The 24,505-nt window shown below is 36.7% G+C and overlaps 1 protein-coding gene across 48 annotated transcripts in view; it reads right to left on the bottom strand.

Moving 5' to 3' along the window:
- The window catches only part of rims2a (regulating synaptic membrane exocytosis 2a), a 267,723-nt gene extending 245,878 nt beyond the window's left edge, over positions 1-21,845 (bottom strand). For 47 of the 48 annotated variants that reach the window (XM_069194863.1, XM_069194864.1, XM_069194865.1 and 44 more), the window contains exon 1: positions 20,733-21,845. In XM_069194863.1, the coding sequence (XP_069050964.1) occupies positions 20,733-20,899 (167 nt within the window). In that variant the 5' untranslated portion in view covers positions 20,900-21,845. Of the gene's footprint in view, positions 1-541; positions 662-20,732 lie in introns of those variants that run through there. The other variant, XM_069194871.1, reaches the window with a different exon arrangement.
- Positions 21,846-24,505: the final 2,660 nt, after the last annotated feature.

Here is a 24,505-nt window from a genome sequence, read left to right as displayed (position 1 = left end):
ATTTTACTGTGAACTAGGGCTATTTACTATGTGCCTGCTTTATATTTAGTTTTCTCTTCATGAATCTTATATAGAATTATGTATTGTATTTATGAAGTCAGCACGAATTGTTTTTCCTTACCACTCAGGAATATTTCCTATTCAGATGCATAGAAGCTTAGGATTCCTTCTCCAGATTCTCCAGGTTCAATCCTGTTTTTAAAATCACTAAAACAAAGCTCTTTGTTGTGACTAACAACCACGTAAAAATTTCAATCATAGAACACAGTGACAAAAATCTATCTGCAACCCAATGACTTCAAATCCCTCTATACAGTCTCAAAACTGACCATGTTTCAGCAATTAGAAATTCTCTTATTGTACCACAATCATATTCTGAACTACTTCACTGAGAATCTTGTTAAAAAGTGAAGCCTTAATGAGTATTTAATGCCAACAAGCAGTCTTGAATATGGTAACCTCCTTCCTCACTGGTCTTCGGTTCTTTCTTGTAAGAATGCCTTTAAAAATGCAATTAAAACAATGGATACGATATACTCACAATGCACAACGTATTCAGGGCTCTTCAGAGAAATCTGCCACAACTTCCACACAACACTGGAGTGGTTGAAAATTTCATTTGTATCACAACTCTTTAAGGAACTGTTCTCACCATCTCTCTGTGATTATATGCTTTCCTGTGCTTTTCTGCATTATTTGGTTTTGCATTGTCTTGTCTGAGCTGCATGTTTATTTGATAATAGGCTAATTGCTGCACCAATCAGACATCCCCTTCTCTTTTTTCTATTTCAGCTCTGAAATAAGAACACCTACTGAACATTTTTCATCATGAAATGGACCCTTCTGCCACATTTGTCTTTTCGACAAACACTTTATTTCTAAGAGACAGATGTGAGATTTTACTGAAGGTTTTTCATTTCCATCGTCTTATCGACGGGCAAATGGCACTAAGTCCTTCCTAAAGGAAATAACAAAGGTTTTTTTTTTTTCACAAAACTGACTAGGGTGGGGATAACAGTGCCTCTGAGCAAAATACAAAAAATACTACACGCACGGAGAATATGGAAAACACAAATAAAAATTTAATTATATGGGCGCTATACTACATTAAAACTTATTTTAAATAAAGAGAAAAAAGCACCAAGATTTGAAATAGACCACTCAATTCTAAACAATCTGTCCGCTTTTCTGCTTCATCCTGGATAAAACTGACAACATTCAAACTATTTATAGCCCTGTAAACAGCATGAAGGTTTTCTCTTTATGTACGCTACCAGCTTGAAATGAAACACTGCCATACTCTACCAGGAGTCCAACAGCCTAAAATAGCTTCTCTGGATATTAATTCAGCACAGGGTGTCCTTGTGAAAATGGCAAGAAGAAATAAAAGAAGCTGTCTCCTTATATGAAATAATTCTATTTATAATATTGATACCGTGGTGGAAATGTTTTCTTTAAACTCATACTCATAAATCTCTTTGTCCTTTATACATGACTACTACTGTAGTCATTGTGGAAAAAATTGGTTAACCTCACACTCATCTAATATGGAGCTTTTTTGGAGTAAAATAACATTCAATGAAAAACACTGAACTCTAGGGCAACAAATATAGACCATAGAATATCTGTAGGCCAACCACAAGAAATGGTAAGTCACTAACAGTATAATTAAAATGTAATAACCTATTTTGTGATTGCCACTGAACAGTTCCTAAGGTTCCCCAGCATGATCTGCAAGTATCTGCAAAGAAACCCAGAACAACAAACTGGAGTATCAAACAACTGACTATCAGTAAATGGGTATCCTCATTACACTAGCACCTTTACACAGGTTTCCACCAGAGTGAATCTTAAATGCAGATTATTTATATGAGGTGCTTATTCAAAAAGAGAGGTGGGTTTCTGAATCAAGCTATCAGGCCATGTTTTAGACACTGACTCCCCATGAAACTAAACAAATCACCTTGGTGAGATCCTCCAAGCAATAAGAAACCAAGCAAGCTTGGGCTGAACAAACTCCATCTCATCTGTAACCAAACATCAGAACATGAAGAAGCACCTCTACACCTGAATTCTAGCCACCAATGGGAGGAATGAGGGCTTTACTGAAGATGGGACATGAGCAGGTGGTGTTCCCCCCTCCCCCAATATGAGCCAATTTACACTTTGTTGACACATGGCTGAGTCATGATGACACAAATGGCTGAGTCAGCCAAGATGTGTCAATACAAACTTTTTCACCATTTATAATTACTACTGTAGCACATTAGGTTATAACCAGAATGACAAGGGTTAGGAAAATCTCTGGAAGTAGAGATGGCTTGCTCTAGTTGTTAAAACGAATTCAAATGCAGATGGTACACAGCCTGGCTGATGAAGAATAATTTCCTCACTCTCTTTAGTAAATGTGTGTAACAAAATGCACTACTATCATTCTGCATAAAATAAGGGTTTTTTTAAACAAAGGAGATTTTTATTCACACTGGGGTAAAAAAATAGTATAACTGATATAGCTCTGATAGCATTTTATTGGTTAAATTATTATTAACTATTTTTTAATGTTAAATGTCACATGTCATGTATGCCACACTATTGCTGTGAATAGGTTGCTTCAGCTTGGGAAACAGGTTTTTGAAGTCTTAAAACTGTAAGAGGCTGGAGTAGGTGATGGAGATGTCTCTAAGAATCCTAGACACAATGAATAACACTTAACTAGTGTCAATATTTCCACTTTCTAGAGCTTCAGACCAAGAGATGTTTACTTGGTTGTGCTGGGTGTGAGAACTTCTGGTTTACCTTAATTAATTAAGTTCCGGTCACATGATTGAGACTGTCAAATGTGTAGAATCAACAGAGATCAGGGGGAAGAGAGAGACCACAGAGACAAATGAGAGGAGACAGGAGTAGGCAGAGCATGCAGCTTGTGCCAGGCAAGAGGTCCTTGTTCAAACTCATCCAAAAAGACCCGATTGGAATTGAGTATTTGAATCTTGCTAAAGAGAGCTTGCTATTCTGTAGTTTTTAGGGAACTTGGATTTCCTGAGTGAAGAATCTCTTGGTTAAAACAGCCTCGCCTGCAAAGTGGGTGCATTTTAGAATAGGAAGATAGGCTGAAGATTTTTTTTTTGTGGCATGCAGGTTTTCAGAGTGAAAGGGTACAGGCTGTGTTGCATTTACTTTAGAAGGAAGGTTTACCTTGTTCTGGCTTCTGTAGGCATTAAGAGTCGAATACTTGGTAGCAGTCTGGGGTTTTCTAAGTAGTCTAGACATAGGTCTCTGAAACGCCTTGTCTGTAAACTTGTAATGTACAAAGGGAAACTTGTGTGTTGTATGTTTATGTTGTATTTAGTATAGTGTGTGTATTGTCACTGCTAAAAAATATTTGTTTAACCAACTGTGCCTGAATTAATTCTGTTTTCACCAAAACTGTGCCGGAGAATAAAGCCTTTAGCTATATAGTACCAACCGCTTGGGTATAGTCTTGGAGAAATCCTTACAAATTTTGGGATATGATCACTTACTTTACTTATTGATTTATCCCCTCGTCATTTCCTGAATTTCTTAATTTTCATAACCGCCGGTTTGTAACAAAACATTATTTTTTTGCACAAGATTAGCAAATGATTGATAATAATTCATCTTCGTTTTCAGGATTTAGAGACCCCTGTCTGTTGTATTACAGTAAACTAATTCTACAGGCCTTATTCAACAGTCAGACGTTCTGTTTGCAGCTTATATCTGAAGCTGAGGCAAAGCTGATCTCAAATTTAGATAGTTTTTGCCGCTTTCTTTCCACCAACGTTCATCCTTCCATCCATTTTCTAATCTCCAGGCAAGCAACGGACGCAAGGAAAGGTACACCCTGGACAGGACAGGATGCCAGTCCATCGCAGGGCACACACAGACACAGATGGCCTCTCAGTAATTGAATCCATGGCCTCAGCAATGCTAACCAGTGCACCAATGTGCTGCCAACCGGCATTCTTCACAAAACCACATTTACTCAGGGAAAATAATTATTCGATAGCGCTGGGGCCTTCATAGTCATGCATCAGTCGCAAAGAAACGTAACTACAGCAAGCCACATACCCCATGTCTCTTCTGTTCTAGTATAATCTATGAAAAAAGATCATAGAATGAAAACCCCTAGTTGTGCCCCAAAATGAAAGCATTATTCTCATGTGTCTCAGTTATAACAGTTTTCGCTATAGTTGGATTTAAAGTAAAAACATAAAATACATAAAACAGGCAACTGTTTAATTATCATCCTTTGTGAGTGCATTATGCAGAAATGTGTTTAAAAACAATAGGAATGTATGTTACCAACTATTTTCTGACGCAAAAGTGGGGTGTACAGTATATGAAATAATTATACTTAATTTGGTTTAATACTTTTAATTATTTTCAAACTGTGAAGCACATATGCACAATTGAGTGTTTCAAAAGTCCTTCCAAGTTGGTGCTTCACGCAACCAGTAGATGAAAATAACTTCTGATTTCAAAATTATTCTGTTGACACAAGATGTCTTCACACCCTAATGTTTGAATCTTATATACAATCCTGTGAGGAACAGGTACCTAAATGCACTGTAAACACTGTATTCATATGATAATGGGGCACAAAGTGGGATCTGAATGGGATGCACACAGAGGATGTAGGAATACCACGTACTGTAGCGAGCCAGGAACCTAGAGCACCCAGCAGAAATCCAGAAAAACATTGGGATAACAAACAAATTCCACACACAAGGTTCAAGACTCAAACTCAGGGTATGTGTAGTAGCAGCACCATCTGCCACACCAACATGCCTCTCCTGCCATTCCATCCTCTAAAAAGAAAAATAAAATTACATTTTTGAACTGCTATAAACCACGGAAGGAACTTTCTCTTGTACTTCTAGTTTTGAACAATGGTTGCCTTAACATTTCGCTTCCATGAAGACACGTCCACAAAGTAAGAGCAGGGGGGTATCCATTAACAACACAGGGGTCACTGTGTTCACTGAGAGCACAGAGCCTAAGCTGAGTACTCCCACCTGTCCATTGAAGGTGTTCAGGTCATTGTTAAGCTCTGCTTGGGGTGAAGTGGTGGCTCTGTGGCTAAGGATCTGCGCCTGTGGCGGGAAGGTTGCTTGTTCATATCCTGCAGCCAGCAGAACTACTCTGTGGTTCCCTGAGCAAGGCCCTTAACCCCAGCTGCTCTGGGGGGGGCTGTATAAATGGCTGACCCTGTGCCCTGACCCCAAGCTTCTTTCCCTGTCTGTGTGTCTCATGGAGAGCAAGTTGGGATATGTGAAAAGACAAATTCCTTATACAATAAATTGGATAAGGCCAATAAAATGATCTTATCTGTGTGGCATCTCAGTCACAGTCAGCTAGTGATATAACCCAGGATCATGGAGTTAAATGTGTGCTCAGGCAAGCTCCTTCATGAATTCAGATTAAAAAAAAACTCTTTTTTCAAAAGAGGCACAATAAAGATGCTAAAACATTTTCACAACTACTGCTGACATGTACTTTGATGTCAGTAACATTTTCAGTAAAATCATCACTGCATTACCGAGGTATAAGCTTACAACACGTCTGGGGCCTAGATCAGAAGGATAAGAGGTCATGTTCTTCATGGGACATTGGCAGTACTGAAAGGCACTCTGTTTTCTTATCTTCCAAATGCTATGGCAATAGCTGGTATTATTACGGTATTTAGCAACAGCCTACAGGTGCGTCATCATGACAGATAACAGTGACCTTTGTTCAATATGGAAAACAAAATGTTGCTGGGTAACCTGTCAAATGAAGCAAGCATAATGTTTACCAAATTTATAGCTGAATTGCATAAATAAATAATATTTCCTTTTAACTTGCTGCTTTAAAATTAAATCCACTCTCACATAAATAAAACTGTTTTCCAAAGTGCTTAGCTAGAAGTCATGCGCAGCAACATTAATGTTTAATCTGCCAATCTCATGAATGGGGATGGAATGTAGGGATTTGTACATAGAACTGTTGGTTTATCATGTATATATATACAGTATAGACACAAATATTAACCCTTAAACAATGATATTCCATAATTTATTAAGTGTAATCATATTTCATGGACAATACTATTTAAATATTCTGAAAGCTCATTCATGCAAGAAGTAGCACTCAAAGATTCTAGCTTTTTTTTTCTAGTTCTAGTTCTTTTTGTATTCATCGTGTTTTTGGCACAGGTCTGATGCAAGCCATCATCATTAAGAGCAGCCATCATCACCATACATCAGTCAATCCACCTTAAAGTTCTCACCATAACGAAAAGAAGAAAGGAACTGGACAGGAAAGGTATCCTAGTTTAAGAAAAAAAATGTATTCTAGTTAGTGTCACATATAACATATTTGTGATGTGTTTCACATTATTCTCTATACAGTTAAACATATTGCCAAAGCAGGAAGACATTTACTTATATGCTCTGAGGTGACAGAAGGGTAACTGAGTAATCTATAAAAAGTGATAAACAACAGCAGAATCCCATCCCACTGCTCCAAAATACTGCTGACTGCCTGCTTTACACCCAGTACTGCTGGCCAAGAAGTCTGTGCTCTCACAGTTATTGGGTCTGTCTCCCAGCGTGTTTCCAGCTCCTTATGTAATGTTGTAAAGTCAGAAGCTGTGCTTTGCCCTGTATCGTGCTAGATCACTATCTCCCAAAAAAATGGAAAACAGAAATCTTTACATTGACATGACTATTTTGCCCTTTACCTTTTACAGTTATTCACCCACCTACAAAGTCTCCACATGCTTTTGGTGTTGAGTTTGTAATCATGATACTTTTAACAGGAGTTTATTTTTACAACTGTCATAATTGTCTGTTAAACTCTTAGCTAGAACATGGTAAAAGTAGGTAAATAAATTAGCTTTGAAAATAAATAAAAGAAAAGAATGTTACTATTTACTTGATTTTACTAGAAAAACTCAATGTGACTAGAATTTTACCCTTTACTTTGAAGGCCCTAAAACTGTTAAGGTTCAAAACAGATGTCTAAAAGTCACAAATTCAGAGTAATGGTCTGTTTTAAATTTTAACTTTATTTCAGAATAAATGCATCTGTCTCTGGAAGTACCCTGAGACAGATATAAAATTTCAAGTCACAACTCACACAGCTATATGGCAAATCGACCATGAAGTCCAAGGAGCTTTCGAAATAAGTCAGGGATGAAGTGTTAGAGAGGCTCAGATCAGGAGAAGGTTACTTATCCCTTAGAGTACAGCGAAGAAGGAGTCGTCTTACCCAGACACTACTTAGATCATGATGCCTTTACAAACAGAGGAGCCAGCAGGAAAGCAGTTAAGGATGCCACTGTAACGTCAACAGTAACTATAAAAGATTTGCAAAGTCAGTGTCAGTGTTCATACATTGACAATATCCCAGTTCCTACACAAGGAACTCTGCAAGGTCACTTCAGAATTCTGGCACTTCCTAAAATGACCAACTTAGGTAGCAGCACAATTCTATGAATAACTTGATCTATTCAATGCTCTTTTTCTTGTTTTTAGACCAATTACAATGCTACTGTGGCTCCTCTGTATTTCTAACACATAAAGGCCAGATTTGTTTCTAAGGGAACGGCCAAAGTAAATAGCTTCATGCAGCAAAAGTAATATACTTTCTTTACCTGTTGTAACCTCTCAATAAGCAAGAGTTATTGGACTGTTATCAGCTTTGTCTTTACAACTGAAGGACACATATCTTAAAACGGTAGATCTGTGTGACATGAGAAAAAAACTGTCTGAAGGAGCAATGTGATGTTGGTTCAGGGTAACTCTCCACCATACTGAGCCACATGGTCCTGTGTTGCTTGGTTGTTTGGAGTATCATTTGCTGATAATGATTTAACATGGGATTTTTCACTGAGCTATTGAAACATTTCAAATACTTGTTGTTCAAATACGTTCAAATGCTTCTCATTACGAAAAGGTCTGAACAATGTTCAGAGTTTCTAAAACACACAGCAAACCATCTACAGATGATAGTCACATGGCTCCTGCTTCTTAAACTTGAGCTCCTCACTGCCAAAGTTTAAAACTGCAGGTGTAGTTCAGAAAAAAAGCTCTCTAGATAAAACAGTGTATATGAATTTATTTTGGGTGTATCGATCTACACTGTAAAATTATGTTTGTAGTGTTATTAATTTACCAGCACTGCAATCTAGTGTATATACATATATCTCGCATACTAATTCTCTTCAAAGAAAGGCTATGCATGTTTAATATAAGTATATTTTCATTGCTTTATCTCCAACAGTAAAAGGAACTGTAAATCTTTTATATTTACTAGTTCATGCATATCTTTAAGTACCCTGATCTTAAGGAAAGGCAGGACAGGCAAAGGAAGATGAATTTATAACTCATTTGTGTACAGAAAAGTTGACAACTGCTCTGAGATTTATGTGAATTTGGTCAACCTGGAAATTCATATACAAACCTAATGGGGTCAGACAATCTGGTGTTCACACCAGAAGGATAGTGATAATGAATGATTTATCAATGCCAGTTGATAGTTAGGCAGAGGGAGTCTAGGAGCTGACAAAAATCCAAAATGACAAACCTACCTATATCAATCTCGTATCTCAGTACCAAAACAAACATTTCAAACTTTTACTTATATCGTACCATGTATTGCACCCATCCTTTTTCTAACCACTTTTTTCCAGTACAGGGTGGCAGGGGAGCCAGAGCCTATCCCAGCAAGCAACGGGCACAAGTCAGGATACACCCTGGGCAGGACACCAGTGCATCACAGGGCAGACTCACAGACACAAATATGCACACGCACCACCACAGCCAGTTATCACAAAAGCCAATAACTTTACCAGCATGACTGTGGGAGGAAACCAGAGCACCAAAGGAATCCCATGTGAACATGGGGAGAATAAACAAACACTACACAGATGGCGCACCAGGAATTGAACCCAGGGCTACATGACAGCAATGCTAACCACTACACAAACATGCCACCCCTGTATATTCTATTCTATGGAAATACATACTATAGACTCTAGCTTTTTCATAAGTATATTACTTTGGTAAGAGCAATGGTACTGGTTGCTGGGACTGAAGTATAACCTGCTTTATACCCTGCTTTAAAATGTTTCTATTTTAAAAGCAGTTCTTGTCCCCTGTAGGAGATGATTTACTACATCCAACCACTAAAGTGCAGAACCCACCTTGGATTAGGTGAAGAAGTGGGGCAATACAGTGGCAGTTGAGTTAATAGGGATCTTTAGGAATGCCTGACTAGTCCTTTACAACCCGATCCTCTTTAATGACCATGTACTGTAGGTTTAACATGCCATGTGAAGGATGACAACTCCTACAGCACAGTGTTCCCAATCTCCGTATTACTAGGCCATTAGTTCGGAAATTCTGGTCCAGAGGGAAGAGTACCACCTACTGATCCACCAGCACTAGTTCCGGCAGCAACCTAGTTTTCCTTTGAGGTCTTCATCTTAATACCGATTAGACACAGCCTTACTTAGTGTTACTGCTTTGGAAATCTCAGACTTAATCAATGATGTACAGACTACAGAGCTCAGCCAGCACTCCTTTTATGAACAAGTTTACTGGTTACTATACGTGGGTCCAGGCATCCTCACAACCAAAACATGAAAACATTTTAAAGACATTAAGCACAGGCCAGATCCAGCCCACCAGTAAGTTAAAGTCAAGAGAACAGTGAGCATCTCCAGATTCATGCCACCAGTACATCAATGTCTAGAGAGTAGTGAGCCAAAATGTTCGGTCAATCAATTCAGAAAAAAATAATGAGAAAGAAGGCACTAAAGAAAATGATTACATACGAACAGGAATAGGAACTGGCTGATATATTAAAAGAAAATTTGATCTGGGTATTTACTAAGGAAAAAATAGACAACATGCCTCAGGTTTAGGAATATTATAAAAGAAGAGTCAGACATGCTACAAGCACTCATTAGTAACAAAACTGTAAGATCTGATGGTATTAACCCAATTGTACTAAACAACTCGGCACAGGTATAATACCCATCATCTGAAAAATTTCTAAGGTCCCACCCAACCATAAAAGAGTGACATAACTGAATCATAAGAATTCATAGAGGAATAACTCTACTTACTGTATACTACATACAGTAATGCAGAATCAATATTCAGTAATGGCAGGATAGGATGCCCATCCTTTGCAAGACACACATTCATACACACACGAATACAAAGGAAAAATTAGAATTAACCTGTATGATATATCTTGTGTTTGGGATAAAATATCAAACGTTTTCAAACATAATCCCCTTGAAAATATACTAAAAGACTGAAAATCCCAAAGGAGACTGGGCAGTACATAATGACTAAATAAACACTATCTGTAGGCAGGATGACTGAGGGGCTTGCTTGGAAGTAGAAGAAGTTTTATTTTTGACTTGAGTTCACATTATGGTATTAAAACTTAAATACATGTTCACAGAGCTGTGCACTGCAAGTTACATATAACATTAAATATAGGAAAACTACATACAAAGTGTCATTTTGAAGTCAAAAGGCTAGCAGAACACAGTAGATGTTTTAACTCATAGCACACAGCAGGACTCTTGAACATAAAATATCCATTTTAATTAGATCTGTCAACAGAGGCACTGCATGGTGGGTTGAGAGACACTAATGAGTCACGATACAGGAAGAAAGTGACAGACAGGCCTCTTCTGCATAGTGGAAGTTCTCTGAATTAACCACCTAGAAGGTCTTTGAAGTATCTTGCATCTTCTCTAGACTGACATCACCAGTAACAATGTAAATATGCGTTTATTTAGTGTTTATAAGAAAGTGTGTACAGTAGATCACCTGAACATTCATACACAAAGGTTGTACAGCTAGAATTATGCCAGCAATTTCACTTCAAATTCAAATTTGAACTGTATTCTAACCCAAACAGCTGCCATATACAGTATTCCTGGTTTCGTCAACAGGGATGGCATAACTCCCTAACAATCTCACTTTCAGAAACTTCAACCTCTCATGCAAGAACTCTACAATGCACCAGAAGTACTAACTGACATGTATAATATGCAACATTCTTAATTATGTTTTTTATGTGCCTACCACTGCTGCTAAAAATCAATCTTTCTGTACGTTATGAATAATATTGTAACAGACGGTGTTCACTGTCATCTAGGCAAAAAATGTACTTCACAGTTCATGCAAGTTGGTTACACAACAGCAGTTTATTAAAGACATTGATATATAGTCAAATGTTACACATCACCAATCTCATCAGTTTCACCTAATGTATCATGATTACCATAATGAGGACACACCTTGTCAGTACAGGGCAGTCCTTTGTCATTAAGCTGGCTGCAGCAGCTGGTCTCTTTTTTTACCCCTCGCTGTATTTGTCTGGTTCTCGTGCTCCAGTCATTCACTGACACAGATTTGTTTATTTATAGATATCTTTTCCTTGGTGACCGATCCTTTTACATATTTGTAAGCACATGCACTCTAAAAAAAATATCACTGAGTTTTTGGACACATCTGACACAAAACCTCTAACCTTTTCCTCACCCTGAGCTCTTGCAGGCATTGAGCCTATTTAGATGAAATTACAGCACTGTTCAAAGACGGTGGCCTTAGTCTGTGGTTCTGTTAACTCTCAAAAATCTTTTTTTACATGGGACAAAACCAATAGTTTTTACTTATGCTACGAATATCAGCAGTGACAATATACTAGCCTGCAGTTGAGCTTTGACATATTCTTTCAGGAAGAGGTCATGCTGAATGCAGCCATCTGTACAGCTGTAACCTAAACATGAAGCAGCCCACAGAGATTTAAAAATAGTGTCAAGACTAAAAGTGCAAGAATGCCAATGTGCTCATCTATGAGCCTTCCCAATGAAACATCACAGAGAAGAAAAAAACCCTGATTTAACGAGAAATGTGTCCTGTGACCAAAAACAAATTAATAGTCAAAAATCCTTTTTTGTAAAAACAGTTGTACCTATTTGTTATAATTGAATATCGAATGGAAGGGCGTAAAAAAAAACACAATAAGTAAACAAGTGCAGATTTTGCATGCAAAAAGCAAAATAAATATATATAGCTTGCAGGGGGCACGGCTACAGAGACAGATTAACTAGCTGCACCCGGAGGCAGTGGTCTTAAGCTCTTGAACTCTTGCCATTTGATTACGGATGTGAAGATAAGTCTGGGGAAGCCCAGCTGAGGAAGAAAAAAACGAGGATGTGAAGAACTTGGCTCGTTTCCGTCTCCTGCTCCAAGTCTGGATCTACAACTCCACCACCGCCTCCCAGAGGTAAGGTTGCTGACCACAAAAACTCTCTTCTGTCCTTCCACTATTCTTTCTCTTTTCCCTGTGGCTTTCTCTTTCTCCCCTGGGTTTTTTTTCCCTTCTTTGCCTTTCTTCCCCTTTTTATATCAATGATGGATTGATACAGTCTGCCACACCGTGGTTGTTAAAGTTTGTCCATTATTGTATGTGCTACCATGTAATATTCGTTTGTACTCTTTAGAAATCCAACACACAAATTGATTATAAAAACCCCTGCTAAGGAGAAAGGCCATGCTAAAAACCAAAGGAAAGAGGAACTCACACATTTTGGTTTCACTGATATAATAACCTATTTTGAGTAGATGCATAAACTACACAGTGGTCACTGTAGGTTACAGACAACAGTTAAACTAAAATATTGTTTCACACCATTATATAGCTGTATAATGTGTATAAATGATAAAGTACATTTACAACAGTAGGAAAATATTGTACTGTACATGACTCACTGTATTTCCAGGGATAAATCATCAAGAGTTCTAGGCAACCTGGTGAAATGTCAAGATGGATTACTTGCTAAACATACAATAAAATACAGCACAGTCAGATGATTAAATAAATGTTTGGAGTTAAAAGTTGTGTAACTCCAGTCAATGTTTTACATGAGTCATGGGTGTGGAGGCAAAATAAGTTCACAAGCATTTTAAATTAGACTTTCACATAATAAAACAAAAATGTCTTATGCTAAGTCTGTCTTTTCTCAAGAATCTTTAAATACACCACCTCCTGTTTCTAGTATTTGTTAATTATGGCAAATGAAAATTTAATTTTAATTTTAAAGATATTCATCCTGTGTTATGAATGGACAAAAACCTTAAGGCCAGTAAAGACCAATTCTGGATACATTTGAGTGTTGCTATACTGTGTATTGTGACACAAGACATTGTGCAATGTAAAATCAATAATACGTCAGAAGTACATTTGCTCTGACACATTCTGCAAAGTACAAAAAAAACAGACACTATAAATGCCAGGAAATTCAGTATGAGGCAGATCATGACGTGCATTCATCATGGCTCACATATACAGTAGCTCTGGCACAATGCATAACCAGAAATATTAAACAGATCTGATTAAAACCAGCTGGTAAAGTTGTCTTGTATTAAAAAGCAATATTTATTTAGGTTTGTCTGGCTTATGAATTTAGAACTTGTAAATGAACTGGGACAAAAATACAGTTGCCATAGGTGATTTCTCTCAGACAGCCCAGAATGCACATTTCAGCCCTAACACTAGTACTGTGCTCTGTTACTAGAACATTTTTCAGGCAAACTACAGCAGCTTCAGACTTTGTGCTTCCTTGAAAACGAACCCATCACAGAATGCTGTTGAGCTACTTCATTTATTTGGAACTTAAACCACATTCTCCTAAATTCCTTACAAAACTACAAAACCTAACTGAAACTGTTCAATGTCCATCTTTCAGTGTGTCACTAACAATTTGCATCCAATCCAGATAGAAATAACACTACCCATACCTGTTGTGCAAAGTTCACAGGCAGAACCAGTTTGAGGGCCGTATAAATCAGAAGAAAACAATTTCAATAATCCATATGGTACAGTTCCTACTGTATGTTCAGATTCCATTTTTTAAATTATTTATTTCTCTCCTGAGTGAAGTGGTGGCTAGGGCTCTGAAATTACAACTCGAATGCTGTGGATTCAAAGTGGATTCACTGCAGTTGTACCTCTGACCACGAAGATCAGATTGCTTCAGTAAAATGGATATAAAATGTACATCGCTTTGAAAGAAAGGTAAGTCAAATATATTCAAATAACAACAATAAGAACGATAATAATAACTTTAGTGGTAGGTGGTAGTAGCCACACATCACACTTAAAGTATTATGTATACATTATATTGCATGTTATGCATTCTACACTTTTAATGGTTCAGTTATGCTTTTTTAATTTTTACTCCATGCTACCATGTTGGCCTACGGTACTATGACTCAGACAGTTTTTGAAATGACAAATGACACTGCAAAACTTGGCCAAAGGACTACAATGGTACTTTCAACTGAAAAAGCGCGTCTTTATGTATTAATTACATTGATTTATGAATGATTGGGTACCATATGCCAACTGAAAATCATGGTACCACTAGTGAATCCGCAAATTATGTTTTGCTTGTTTTTTTGTGATACCTTTTTTATTTAAAGGTAGGAATGACACCAACCATGGAGTGGTGTACCTGTGGTGTATTTGTGTAAGAAACCTGATCAAACTGTATTTTTTACTTTCTTTCTTCCACAGCACAACACCTCATCATCAGCAAAATGGTGAACAGATCTATGTTCATCCAGATATTAAAAGTAATGGTAAACACAAGGTAATATTTTTAAGATGAAATTAAAATGCAGTTGCTAAGCCTAACAAAGGCATTATATGCATTATATTTATCAAACCACATTTTACAAAACTGACAATTATATACAGAAGTATTAGAACTATATGAAGACATGTTTCTCTTTTAATAAATACAGCATGTGTACTTCTGCCAATACATAAGCAAAATAATTTCAGCTGGTATTGCATTACAAAAGCATACGTTTACAAACTGAAATGTTCTGCAACATGTTTTCTGTAATTCTGTTTCAAGTTAGTGGAACAGAGGTCCCCACATAAGAGCAGTATAAGGTGCAGTTTCACTGAATGTTTTGGCATATATAATTTCCAAGATAAAGAAGGACATGCACAAAGGAACAACAGAAAGCCCCCAGTTAAAAATCCAGTAAGTAAACACAAAATGTTAAATTTCCTGTAGAGCGATCTTCTCACTCACTACATGAAGAATTGGGACCCCAATACACAACTTAGTTGTTTATATACATAAAATAGTGAAATAAAAATCTATTAAATAAAAATCAAAGGTTGAAATTCTGTAAGATTTTTTAGATACATTCTCCTTGTTACTTGAAAAAATATCTAATAATTCTAACAAGCCTTTAAGGGGTTTTGCTGTTCCAATGAGAGACCAGTGTATAATACTGCCTACAGTTTAATAGTTTAACAGTTCCACACTTAAACAAGAAGCAGGCTTACTTGTAGTGAATGTTAAAATCTATACGAGAAACACAAATGGGGTTAAGCGTACGTGGGAAAAATAGAGATCCAGACTTAGCAGATGTTTAAGTGGAGAGAGCTTCTTCTATGTCTCAGAAAAACAGGCCTCATCAAAAGTATAATCAGGCAGAATCTCTACTGTTCCTTCTCATACTCTCAGAGCTGTTGTGAACTGTCGTATAATACTTTTATATGCACTGGGCTAACAGGCAGAACACAGGGCAGAAAAGCTCAACTTGTGACACAGTAAATGAACATCTACACACATTTATAATCAGAGTATTCCCTAGGATTTGTGGCATTTCCTGTTTTTGGCACAATCTGTCTAAGGAGCTACCATGGAATGAGTTACTGACCCATGTTCAGACAGTTTTCATCTGAAAAACACTTAACATATTATAAAGGAAACAGTTTTAAGGGTGAACTGCAAACAGGTAGTTATTTAACTATTTTGTGTTGCAGTGCAGTTTGTTGGTCTTAAATTCTGAAAAGAAATTCAGAATATCTATGAGCTTAAACATTCACAAATTAAGTGCCAAATAATTGAAAGTAAAAAAAAACATTACTCCCAAGTATTTTGTCCCTCTATGTTACAGCATTTCAGACAATGCATGCTTGTAAGCTATTTAAATGATTTATTTAATCATTCATAGACAATTAGAATCATAATATTAATCTTGGAATCATAGTAAATGGTGATTGTTTTGGATAAAACATACTATGGATAACAGTTATCAGCTGGAACCTTCATATGTAAATTCATTTCTTTCAGCTTTTAGTGTGATGTTGTGGGGCAAGAAAATCAGAATAAAAAGGTAATCTCAATGAACATAAATATCATTGACGTGCAATAATTGTTTACAGGAGCATTTCCAGTCTTGTGTTCCATTGTTTCAGTGACGTCACAGTGTGGCACTAATGCATCAATGGTAAAGGCTAACCTTCCTGCTCTCTCCAATGTGCCTGAGGGCTCTGTTAATAAACCCTGTAGGCTTAAAAGCAGCTCAGAGTTGTGTAACATGTAAGTGATGTCATTGCAGGTACACTTTAATGTTTTTCTCAATCTCTTTTACTTCCAAATGTCACAAACAAGAACACATTCTATAAAATGGTACACCATTTTTTTTTAATGAGCTATGCAATTAATTCCACAAATTCATTCTGTCCTCACAAAACTGCATTAAACACCAAGCCTAACGCATTCCTAACTGATAATGATTTAAGTAATGTCTCATGTACTGACTTTTTAACAAAACATTAAATCCAAAGCAAATAAGTTATATTAGCATAGCAAAACTGGAAAGGTAACTTGTGTAACAGAAAAGTAAAGGTAGTTTATACAGTATATCAACTAAAGATACCACAAAGCAGAAAAGTGTTGCAATTGAAATGTTACATTTTATCTGAAATAATAGCATATCTAAATGTATTTCTTATCCGTTTGTCATGCTAATTTTGTTTTCTTCAATGTTATGTTTTGATTTTTGTGAGAATGTCAGTGATCACCTCCTTGGGCAACTTGTTACAACATTCTGCAGCAGTTAAGAACTGTTAGGCCCGCAGCACCTCCTATCACAATCTAACACACATTTCTGGTAATATTTCTTCATCCTCCAAGTCAGAAGAGGACAGTTTTAATGCACAGTAAAAGCACTGTACAATGACAGACAATCAAAATGTAATACAATTTAATACAGTTGACTTTTGTATTACCAGGTGATCTGTTTTTTTTCCACCTTCCAGCTACTGTATTTTAGTTTCTGTTGAATTATTTGAATTACGCTTCACTGTTGCTTTCAATGGACATATGTTCATCTAGAGTACAGTCTTTGTATATTCAGTGACTTTATACTGTATGTGTAACTAAGATGCTGAGAGTTTACACATTTCAACAGTACATAGTAAGACCTATAATAGAAAACATGAAAAAAAACATTTGAAAACATTTTACTAAAGAGATCTTGATGTTTGTTAATGCGCAAATTTCCTTTTGTGAACCCTTTCTATACCACCATTCAACTGCATCACTATTTATCACTTAAAAGTGAAATCATTTGTAAGCTATAACTATCATGAAATAACACTAACCCATTAAAACATTCTAAGACTCCCCATGGTCTTTTTTCTAACATACATCCTTATTTCAAATTATAAACATTTGACTAATCCAGGAATTTGCATGTTCACAGACTGGTTTAAAAACTTCAATTCGTGTTGCTGCAGTCAGTTACCAGGCCTTCTTGATGCACGTTTAGAAACTGGCATTTCATGTGACCTGCTTGTCCATCTATTTATTCTATTTATCACTTTTTCCGTACCCCCAAAGTGGTTCAGAAGAATTAGATTGAGATTCCTGGTTCTCTTACCCAAAACGTAATAGCATAATCCTTGAAGGGGTATCACATTAAAAAAAGAAAAGCCAAGGACTAGTAATAGTCCAGACAATTAACTTTTGTCCATAAGAGGGCAGACCTGCCAGTGTTCTTATGGCTCTTTAACACTACTCCTGACTAGTGACCAGATCACTAAACAAAGGATAAACTTTGAATAAACCTGAGACTTCCAGAACGTTGGAATTTACTGTAGCAGACACAATCTACTACTACATAATGCCACAGTGGGCATTTTAGCACGAGAAGGGAAACTAAATAACTCTTGTGGCACATTGAAAAATGACTTGAAGAATGATTTTATCTATTGAGTTTTAACATCTTTCAGAAAAGACATCACGTTCGATACGTATGAAATAAATAAATAAATGCAGGTGCTATTAGTTTCTTTGTGACCAATACAAGACTGTGCACAAGACATAATATTTCTCTAAAGGTTTTGCAAAGTATTATCTGTATAGGTTCTACAGTATGTAGGAAACTTAACCCTGCATTTACTTTGTTGGCCAAAGAAAGTCTACCGCCACTAACCACCTGTCTCGCTATTGTTTTACCCAGTATCAAAAAGCACAGTGCTTCCTAGTCACAAGGAACACAAAGTTAGACAATGGCTGAGAACAACCCCATCACTAAATGTACTGAAAGGAAGAAAACTCTGTGCTAAAATATTTAACATTTTGCCATTTTAACAGCAATGCAAAAACTAGTTTGGATCATGGGCTAAAGATGTTGAGCTAATTCCTTATTTAGATTGAAAAACATGTTAAAATGCACTGAACAGAGAAATATTATCTGCTCATTTACTTCAGCTTTCATTGAACATTGATATCATGGGCATGAAAAAGCAGTGTAGTCCAATAATTATCACTAAGCTGGTTTTCATAGAGATAGAAACCTGAACCTTACAACATTCCAGTTTGCTCACATTAATTTTGCAAATATGCTACTGAATTTCTTGTGACTGTATTGCTTTCAGATCTGACCGGATACGCCCACAAACCTTGCTCATTTTAATAGCAAGCCTTCAGCAGCAGACGTTTTGAGAAACACAGTTAACAGTTTATAAAAATAACAGATAACGCTATGGTTTGCTTGTGATCCACTCAATTGTAAATCAGTTGGTTTTATAAACATGCTTTTACTCCTTACACTTCACCACTGTCAGCTAAGGTTTATTCCCAAAAATGCAAGGTATGGAAGAAAGAAATAAGGTTCTAAAGATCGAGAGAGGAGAAGAAATTGAATATATTGACATTATGCTTATGCTGTTTTTTGAAGGAGACACTGTTTTCAAACCATTTCTCAATTAAATAATGTCTCGCATACTGGTGTCCACCAAACAACTTTTGTTATATTAAATGCTTATGCTTAATATATTTACACACCTCACAAATAATTTATTACTTAGTATAAAAGCAAAGCATACTGGGGTACTGTGTTTTTGGCAGGGGTATTTTCAGCTGCCAGATGAATTACCATCACATGTAAGAAAGTGTACCAATCATAAAATCGACATTGTAACTGTACTTATTTATCTGACATTTAACGATAGAATAGCTATTAAATAATAACAAGTACAAACTATAGGGTGTGTACAAATACGGATTATAGTGTCCTGTTGCATATGAATTACAGCATACTGAGCGTCCAATAAAAAGCATAAAACCCACAGAATGTATGTTCATAAAACTAGGATACATAATAACATGAGATGTGTTAAAGGTTTTCCCTTCTCCCCACATGCTAACAAAGCATGTGACACAAAATCACAATATATAACTACAATGTAGAAAAAATGTATTTGCAACCTATGCTTTTACCCTAACTACACAGCATACCAATATGAATACATCAGCAAGATACTACTCACAGAATTACAGAATACGGTGCCATTTACAATTCCCATCAAAGCATAAAATATCTAAAAAAAAAAACAACTCACAGTGACCCTGTTAATACACGTAAATTTTAATTAAAAGTCTTATTCGTTTTAACTTCACAAGTGTAAAGACTTGGCCGGGCTCATCTATGGACAACGCTAAGAAATTGGATTTTTTTTCTAATTGAGTTTTACACCCTTATTCAATTTGTCATAAAACATTAAATCGCAGGAATAGGCAGGGATAACCGAAAGAATTCAGCTCCACCTTAAAGGAAAGTGGACAGCGCCGTGGTACTGAAAGGTTCACAGCGAGAGAGATGCAGGGGAGAAACAGCTCTGTGGTTTCGTTACAACAGCAAAGCCTACACACTGGGAAATATAGATGATGTAGAAGTACACACAGTTATTCTGTGAAGTTTAAAATAGTGATGTCAGCAGCGGTAGATTCGCTTGAGACTACACGTTGGGTTGTCTACGTTAAAAGGGAGTTGATGGGAATTTTTTTTGCGAAGATGGCGGCCGTTGCTAACCCAACCCAAAGCCAACAGAGTGAAAAGTAGGCCCATGGTATAGATACTAACTAGAAAATGTCTTATATTAGCAGGAAAATACAACAGTATCCCCCTCTCTTAATTAAACCAGGACACGTGAAAGAAATTCCACACAATACTGTGCTTGGATAAGATGCGAATCTCTTTTATAAATTTGGTTCCATCCTCACTATTTTGTTCAGACATTAAAACCTACAATAAATCTGTCGGCAGTGTACTTATACGCGTCTGCATCCATATTGGATTTCAGTGGACAGGAGTGCAGTTACACTCCCCATTCATTGCTAGAAAAAAAAAACAAATGGTTAAGAAAACGCATAATTTAATTTTAATGGTCACCAGACAACTGCGCGACCCCTCGCTGCGGTTTGAACAGCTTGCAAGAGGGGTTTAGCCTGTACAAGGTTTTTATGTGCCACCACATTGACCGTCCCTCCTCTCCTTTAACTCCTTTGCTTCACAACTGTTAACATCTAAATGACTTACTTTAACATGGACTGTTCCTTTTCCTCTTCTTGTTTCTGTCGGTCCATTACAGCGAGGATGATCTTTCTCTCCTCTTCCGTGAGGTGGCTGAGGTCCGGCATCTCCGGTACAACAGGAGCCGCAGGGGGAGCGGTTGGCCCGCCCCGGGGCCCAAGTGGAGCAGACATCTTTAGATATAATTGCTAAAAGATCAACAACCAGCAATAGAATATACTTAATTTAATTGGAAGTAATTGCTAATGCCAAAAAAAAATTAAAGTACCAGCTTCCACATTCTCGGTTATCGCACTGGTCTAAGGACGAATAGAGCATTTAAAGACCCTGATACTATGAAGCGGATATCGTAGTATTTTATTTACATGTATAGGTGTAAATGTATGTGTGTTTGCATTATTAACAGCGGCAAAAAAAGGACAACGTGACGGGGACCCCGGACGTCTGGTGTGCAATACTCAGTAATAATTTAAAAAAGAGAGAGAATGAGAAAAGCTAAAAAAGATATCCGTGCCTTTGAAAGGTGAAGGAGATCAAATAATTTGCCAAAAAAATCCTAAGGGTCACATCGATAGTGTACGGGAGAAGACATCTCTTGACATCACCGGCCAGCGTGAGGAAACAGCCAAAAAGCCAGATGGATCTCAGGAGTCTCACAATGGGTTTTCAGAGCACACCGGAATCCTGCTTTAGAGGCTATAAAAGGGAGGAGGACGCGAATAAAATGCCCATCTGAGTCGTATAAAAACCGGCTGCGAGTATTCCAAACATACTTCTCACTCTCCGTCCATTGATGCATATGCAGCGGAATATAAAATATGCTCTTGCCTTTTTTTATTTATTTTGCAATCATGTCAAATCCTTTCTAACCCATTGCTTTCATCTTTCAGAGGGAGCTGTTTTGCCTCCTGAAATAAAGGTTGTCTTGTCCCCCCTTTTTGTTTTTTCCTCTCGCTCTCTCAGACGTCCTTCTTGTTTTCTCTTTTATATCTTGTTCTCCTGCCGGTTCTTAATTCTTGGTGATTTCTTAAATGCACAAAAATGGATGCAATGAAAAAAAAATCCCGATAGGAAGGCTAGGCGGAGCATTAGAACTACGTAGAACAAAGCTGAGCGATGACCGAGGTGGGGAGCGGAAGAGAGGAGCCCAGGCTGGTTCATTGACAGCAGGCAGCGTGATCACACCGAAAACGCGGGCTGGATAATTGCATGGAACGGGAACCGAGTCAATCGGAACACTTTCGCGCTCTCCAAAAAAAACATTCGATTAATGAAATTGACAATGAAGGATCCCGTACATTACTAGATCAGACTGATTAAATTAGTTTGAGCCTTTCTGGCATTTTTGTGTTGGAGGAAAAAAAAAAAACTTCAGATACACACTGGGTCAGCAAAAGCCATGCATTTTCTCCCATCTCCTGGATCACGCTTTAAAGTTAAATCAGTGGTTGAGGCCACTTTCGCTAATGGAGCATTCTGATCATAGAGCGAAAACCGTAGCTTGACACTGAGCATGTGTAGTATTGAGCTTCAACTAATCACTTTATAGATTGAATTAAAAATGCTAAATCGTTGTCTCACGGAATAAATTGAGGAGGGACCTGTTACCTGACGTTTATCTTTCTGGGATTGGATTTCTAGTAGTATTTTCTCAGCTGTCGTGATATTGTGTATGCATGTTTTCTGGAGTTTGTCAGAAACTGCGTTTTGGCTGCAAATTAAAGGTGGGGTTAAATGTAATTTTGATTAACAGCCTGCTTTTAATTGTAAAAATTCAAACATCTCAGCAATGCTTGGAAAACATTTTCTTTCAAAATATTATTTTTTTCTTTTAATTGCCCAAATAAATCGGTTTCAGGTAGTGATGACAAGATCTACTCCCCGTTTATCATTGCTTGATTTTACCTAGTATAATACTCAATGCAGTACTATTACAAAAAAAACAAATATACCAACGACATATGGTATAGCAATAAAACATTCGTTAAAATCACTTTTGCTATATTTCAGTATTCTCTTCCACTAGTAGCCTATATACAGTATTCATCATTTTCGTCTTCATCATCGGCATAGTTATCATAATCATATAATTGTGATTTCTTCATTAGGCAAGATACTACAGATACTGGAGTTAGTTTTCTCAAGTAAATTTGTAAATTGAAAAGTTAGGTATTTGGGGTGAAGTTTATTACATATTATTTTGATACTATGTCAGCACATATGTGAATGTTTTCGTATATTGTGACGTTCTCGTTAAATTCTGTAAGTATGGGATCGTTTGGCACGAAAAGAGACTTGAAGGAATGGATTTGAGAGAAAGACAAATTAGTGATTAGTGAAATTAGTGATCTCACAGAAGGCGGTCACATGTTTCATACAACTTCATACAATGAGATTGGCATTTCGTTCTTAGACCAAAGTCTTACAAAGATAAATATCTGATTTATACACTTATGATCTTCAGTCGCACAACTCCTGACGCTATACAAGAATATTTTAGAATGTTCTTAATAATTTATCATACTTTTTGGATAAGTTTTGAGACAGTTCTCTCACGGGACGAAAAAACACTCCGAAGAAATGCTTTGAAAATTATTAAAAACACAAATACCTTTTTTTTTCTTTTTTTCAGACCGCTTTACCACCGAGAGATATTTTTAACACAATTTACTTGTTTAAATATATTTGCTTGAAGGGAGTTTGGTAGTTCTTTTGTTAAATATATTTTGTCGCGACAACTAATTATTAAAGTTAATAAACACCATTGAAGTTGCATAAATAATGTTTAATAAACGTTTATAATATTGAAATTAATTTAATTGAGAAAATGTTATTCAAACAAAAAGATTGCGCTTTTAGCCGGGTTTACAGTTAATATCTTTCCGTTTAAGAGCATTTTCTATGCTCTCTGCATTGAATTTATGTTTTCTGAATTAAACGCATCCAAACTGATTGTCTTATTTATTTTTTGTGTACAACAGTTATTTTGTGTATAATTAAAAAAAACAAATTTCTAAACTTTTACAGGACTAAAACTGATCAAGGACGTCTATATTTTTGGTGCCACTGAATTCACTTTGAACAATTCACTAAGAAAATTGATCAGGATAATTTGGTAGAAAGGTCAGTCAAAAAAGCAAAAAGATTGTCTATGTGGTGTGCGAAAAGCGGGAGTTTGGCAATCCATACGGTTAATTTACAGGGTGTACTATTTGCGAGTTATTTTTAATGATACAGTCAAGTTGTAGCATACTCTTTTTGTGGAGCCTGCGAAGGCTGTACTGTAGTAAGAAACGTGTTCAACTGGGGTTGTGGTGAATGAATTAAAAAAAAAACCCATCGGCTTTCAGTTACGGCATTTGTTGTATTTATTTGCAAATTACTAAACGGCAATTATGTAAAGCTGACATTTCGAAAGTTCAAATTTGTTTTCTCATTTTAAGATTTCTCGACTATTAAAGAACTTCTCGCCCATTCCCTTCCTCTTGATTTAACGCAAAGGGACAAGTAAGAGAGAAAGCGTGTTTCTTGTTGTCCTTAGTAGTCCATTCATTCGCTCAAAATTCGGCTTCTTGTCGATGTTTTGAAAGCAAAACAGAGTTGGAAAATCTGTGTATAGTGTCATTTCCGAATGTAATGAGAGCTCAGACCAACTGGCAAAACCGCCGAATATTTTATTACCATACGGGGAGTCCGTTGTGAACTATGGTCCAGTCGTGTAGAGGTACGATACACTTTCCGTGTGTTTGTATTGTTTTGTATTGATTATGACGGCGAGT

The sequence above is a fragment of the Lepisosteus oculatus genome, chromosome 10, assembly GCF_040954835.1.
Source record: "Lepisosteus oculatus isolate fLepOcu1 chromosome 10, fLepOcu1.hap2, whole genome shotgun sequence".
In the NCBI taxonomy this organism is placed as follows: domain Eukaryota; kingdom Metazoa; phylum Chordata; class Actinopteri; order Semionotiformes; family Lepisosteidae; genus Lepisosteus; species Lepisosteus oculatus.
The sequence above is the reverse complement of the archived record's forward strand: the minus strand, read 5'-3'. Positions and strand labels throughout refer to the sequence as shown.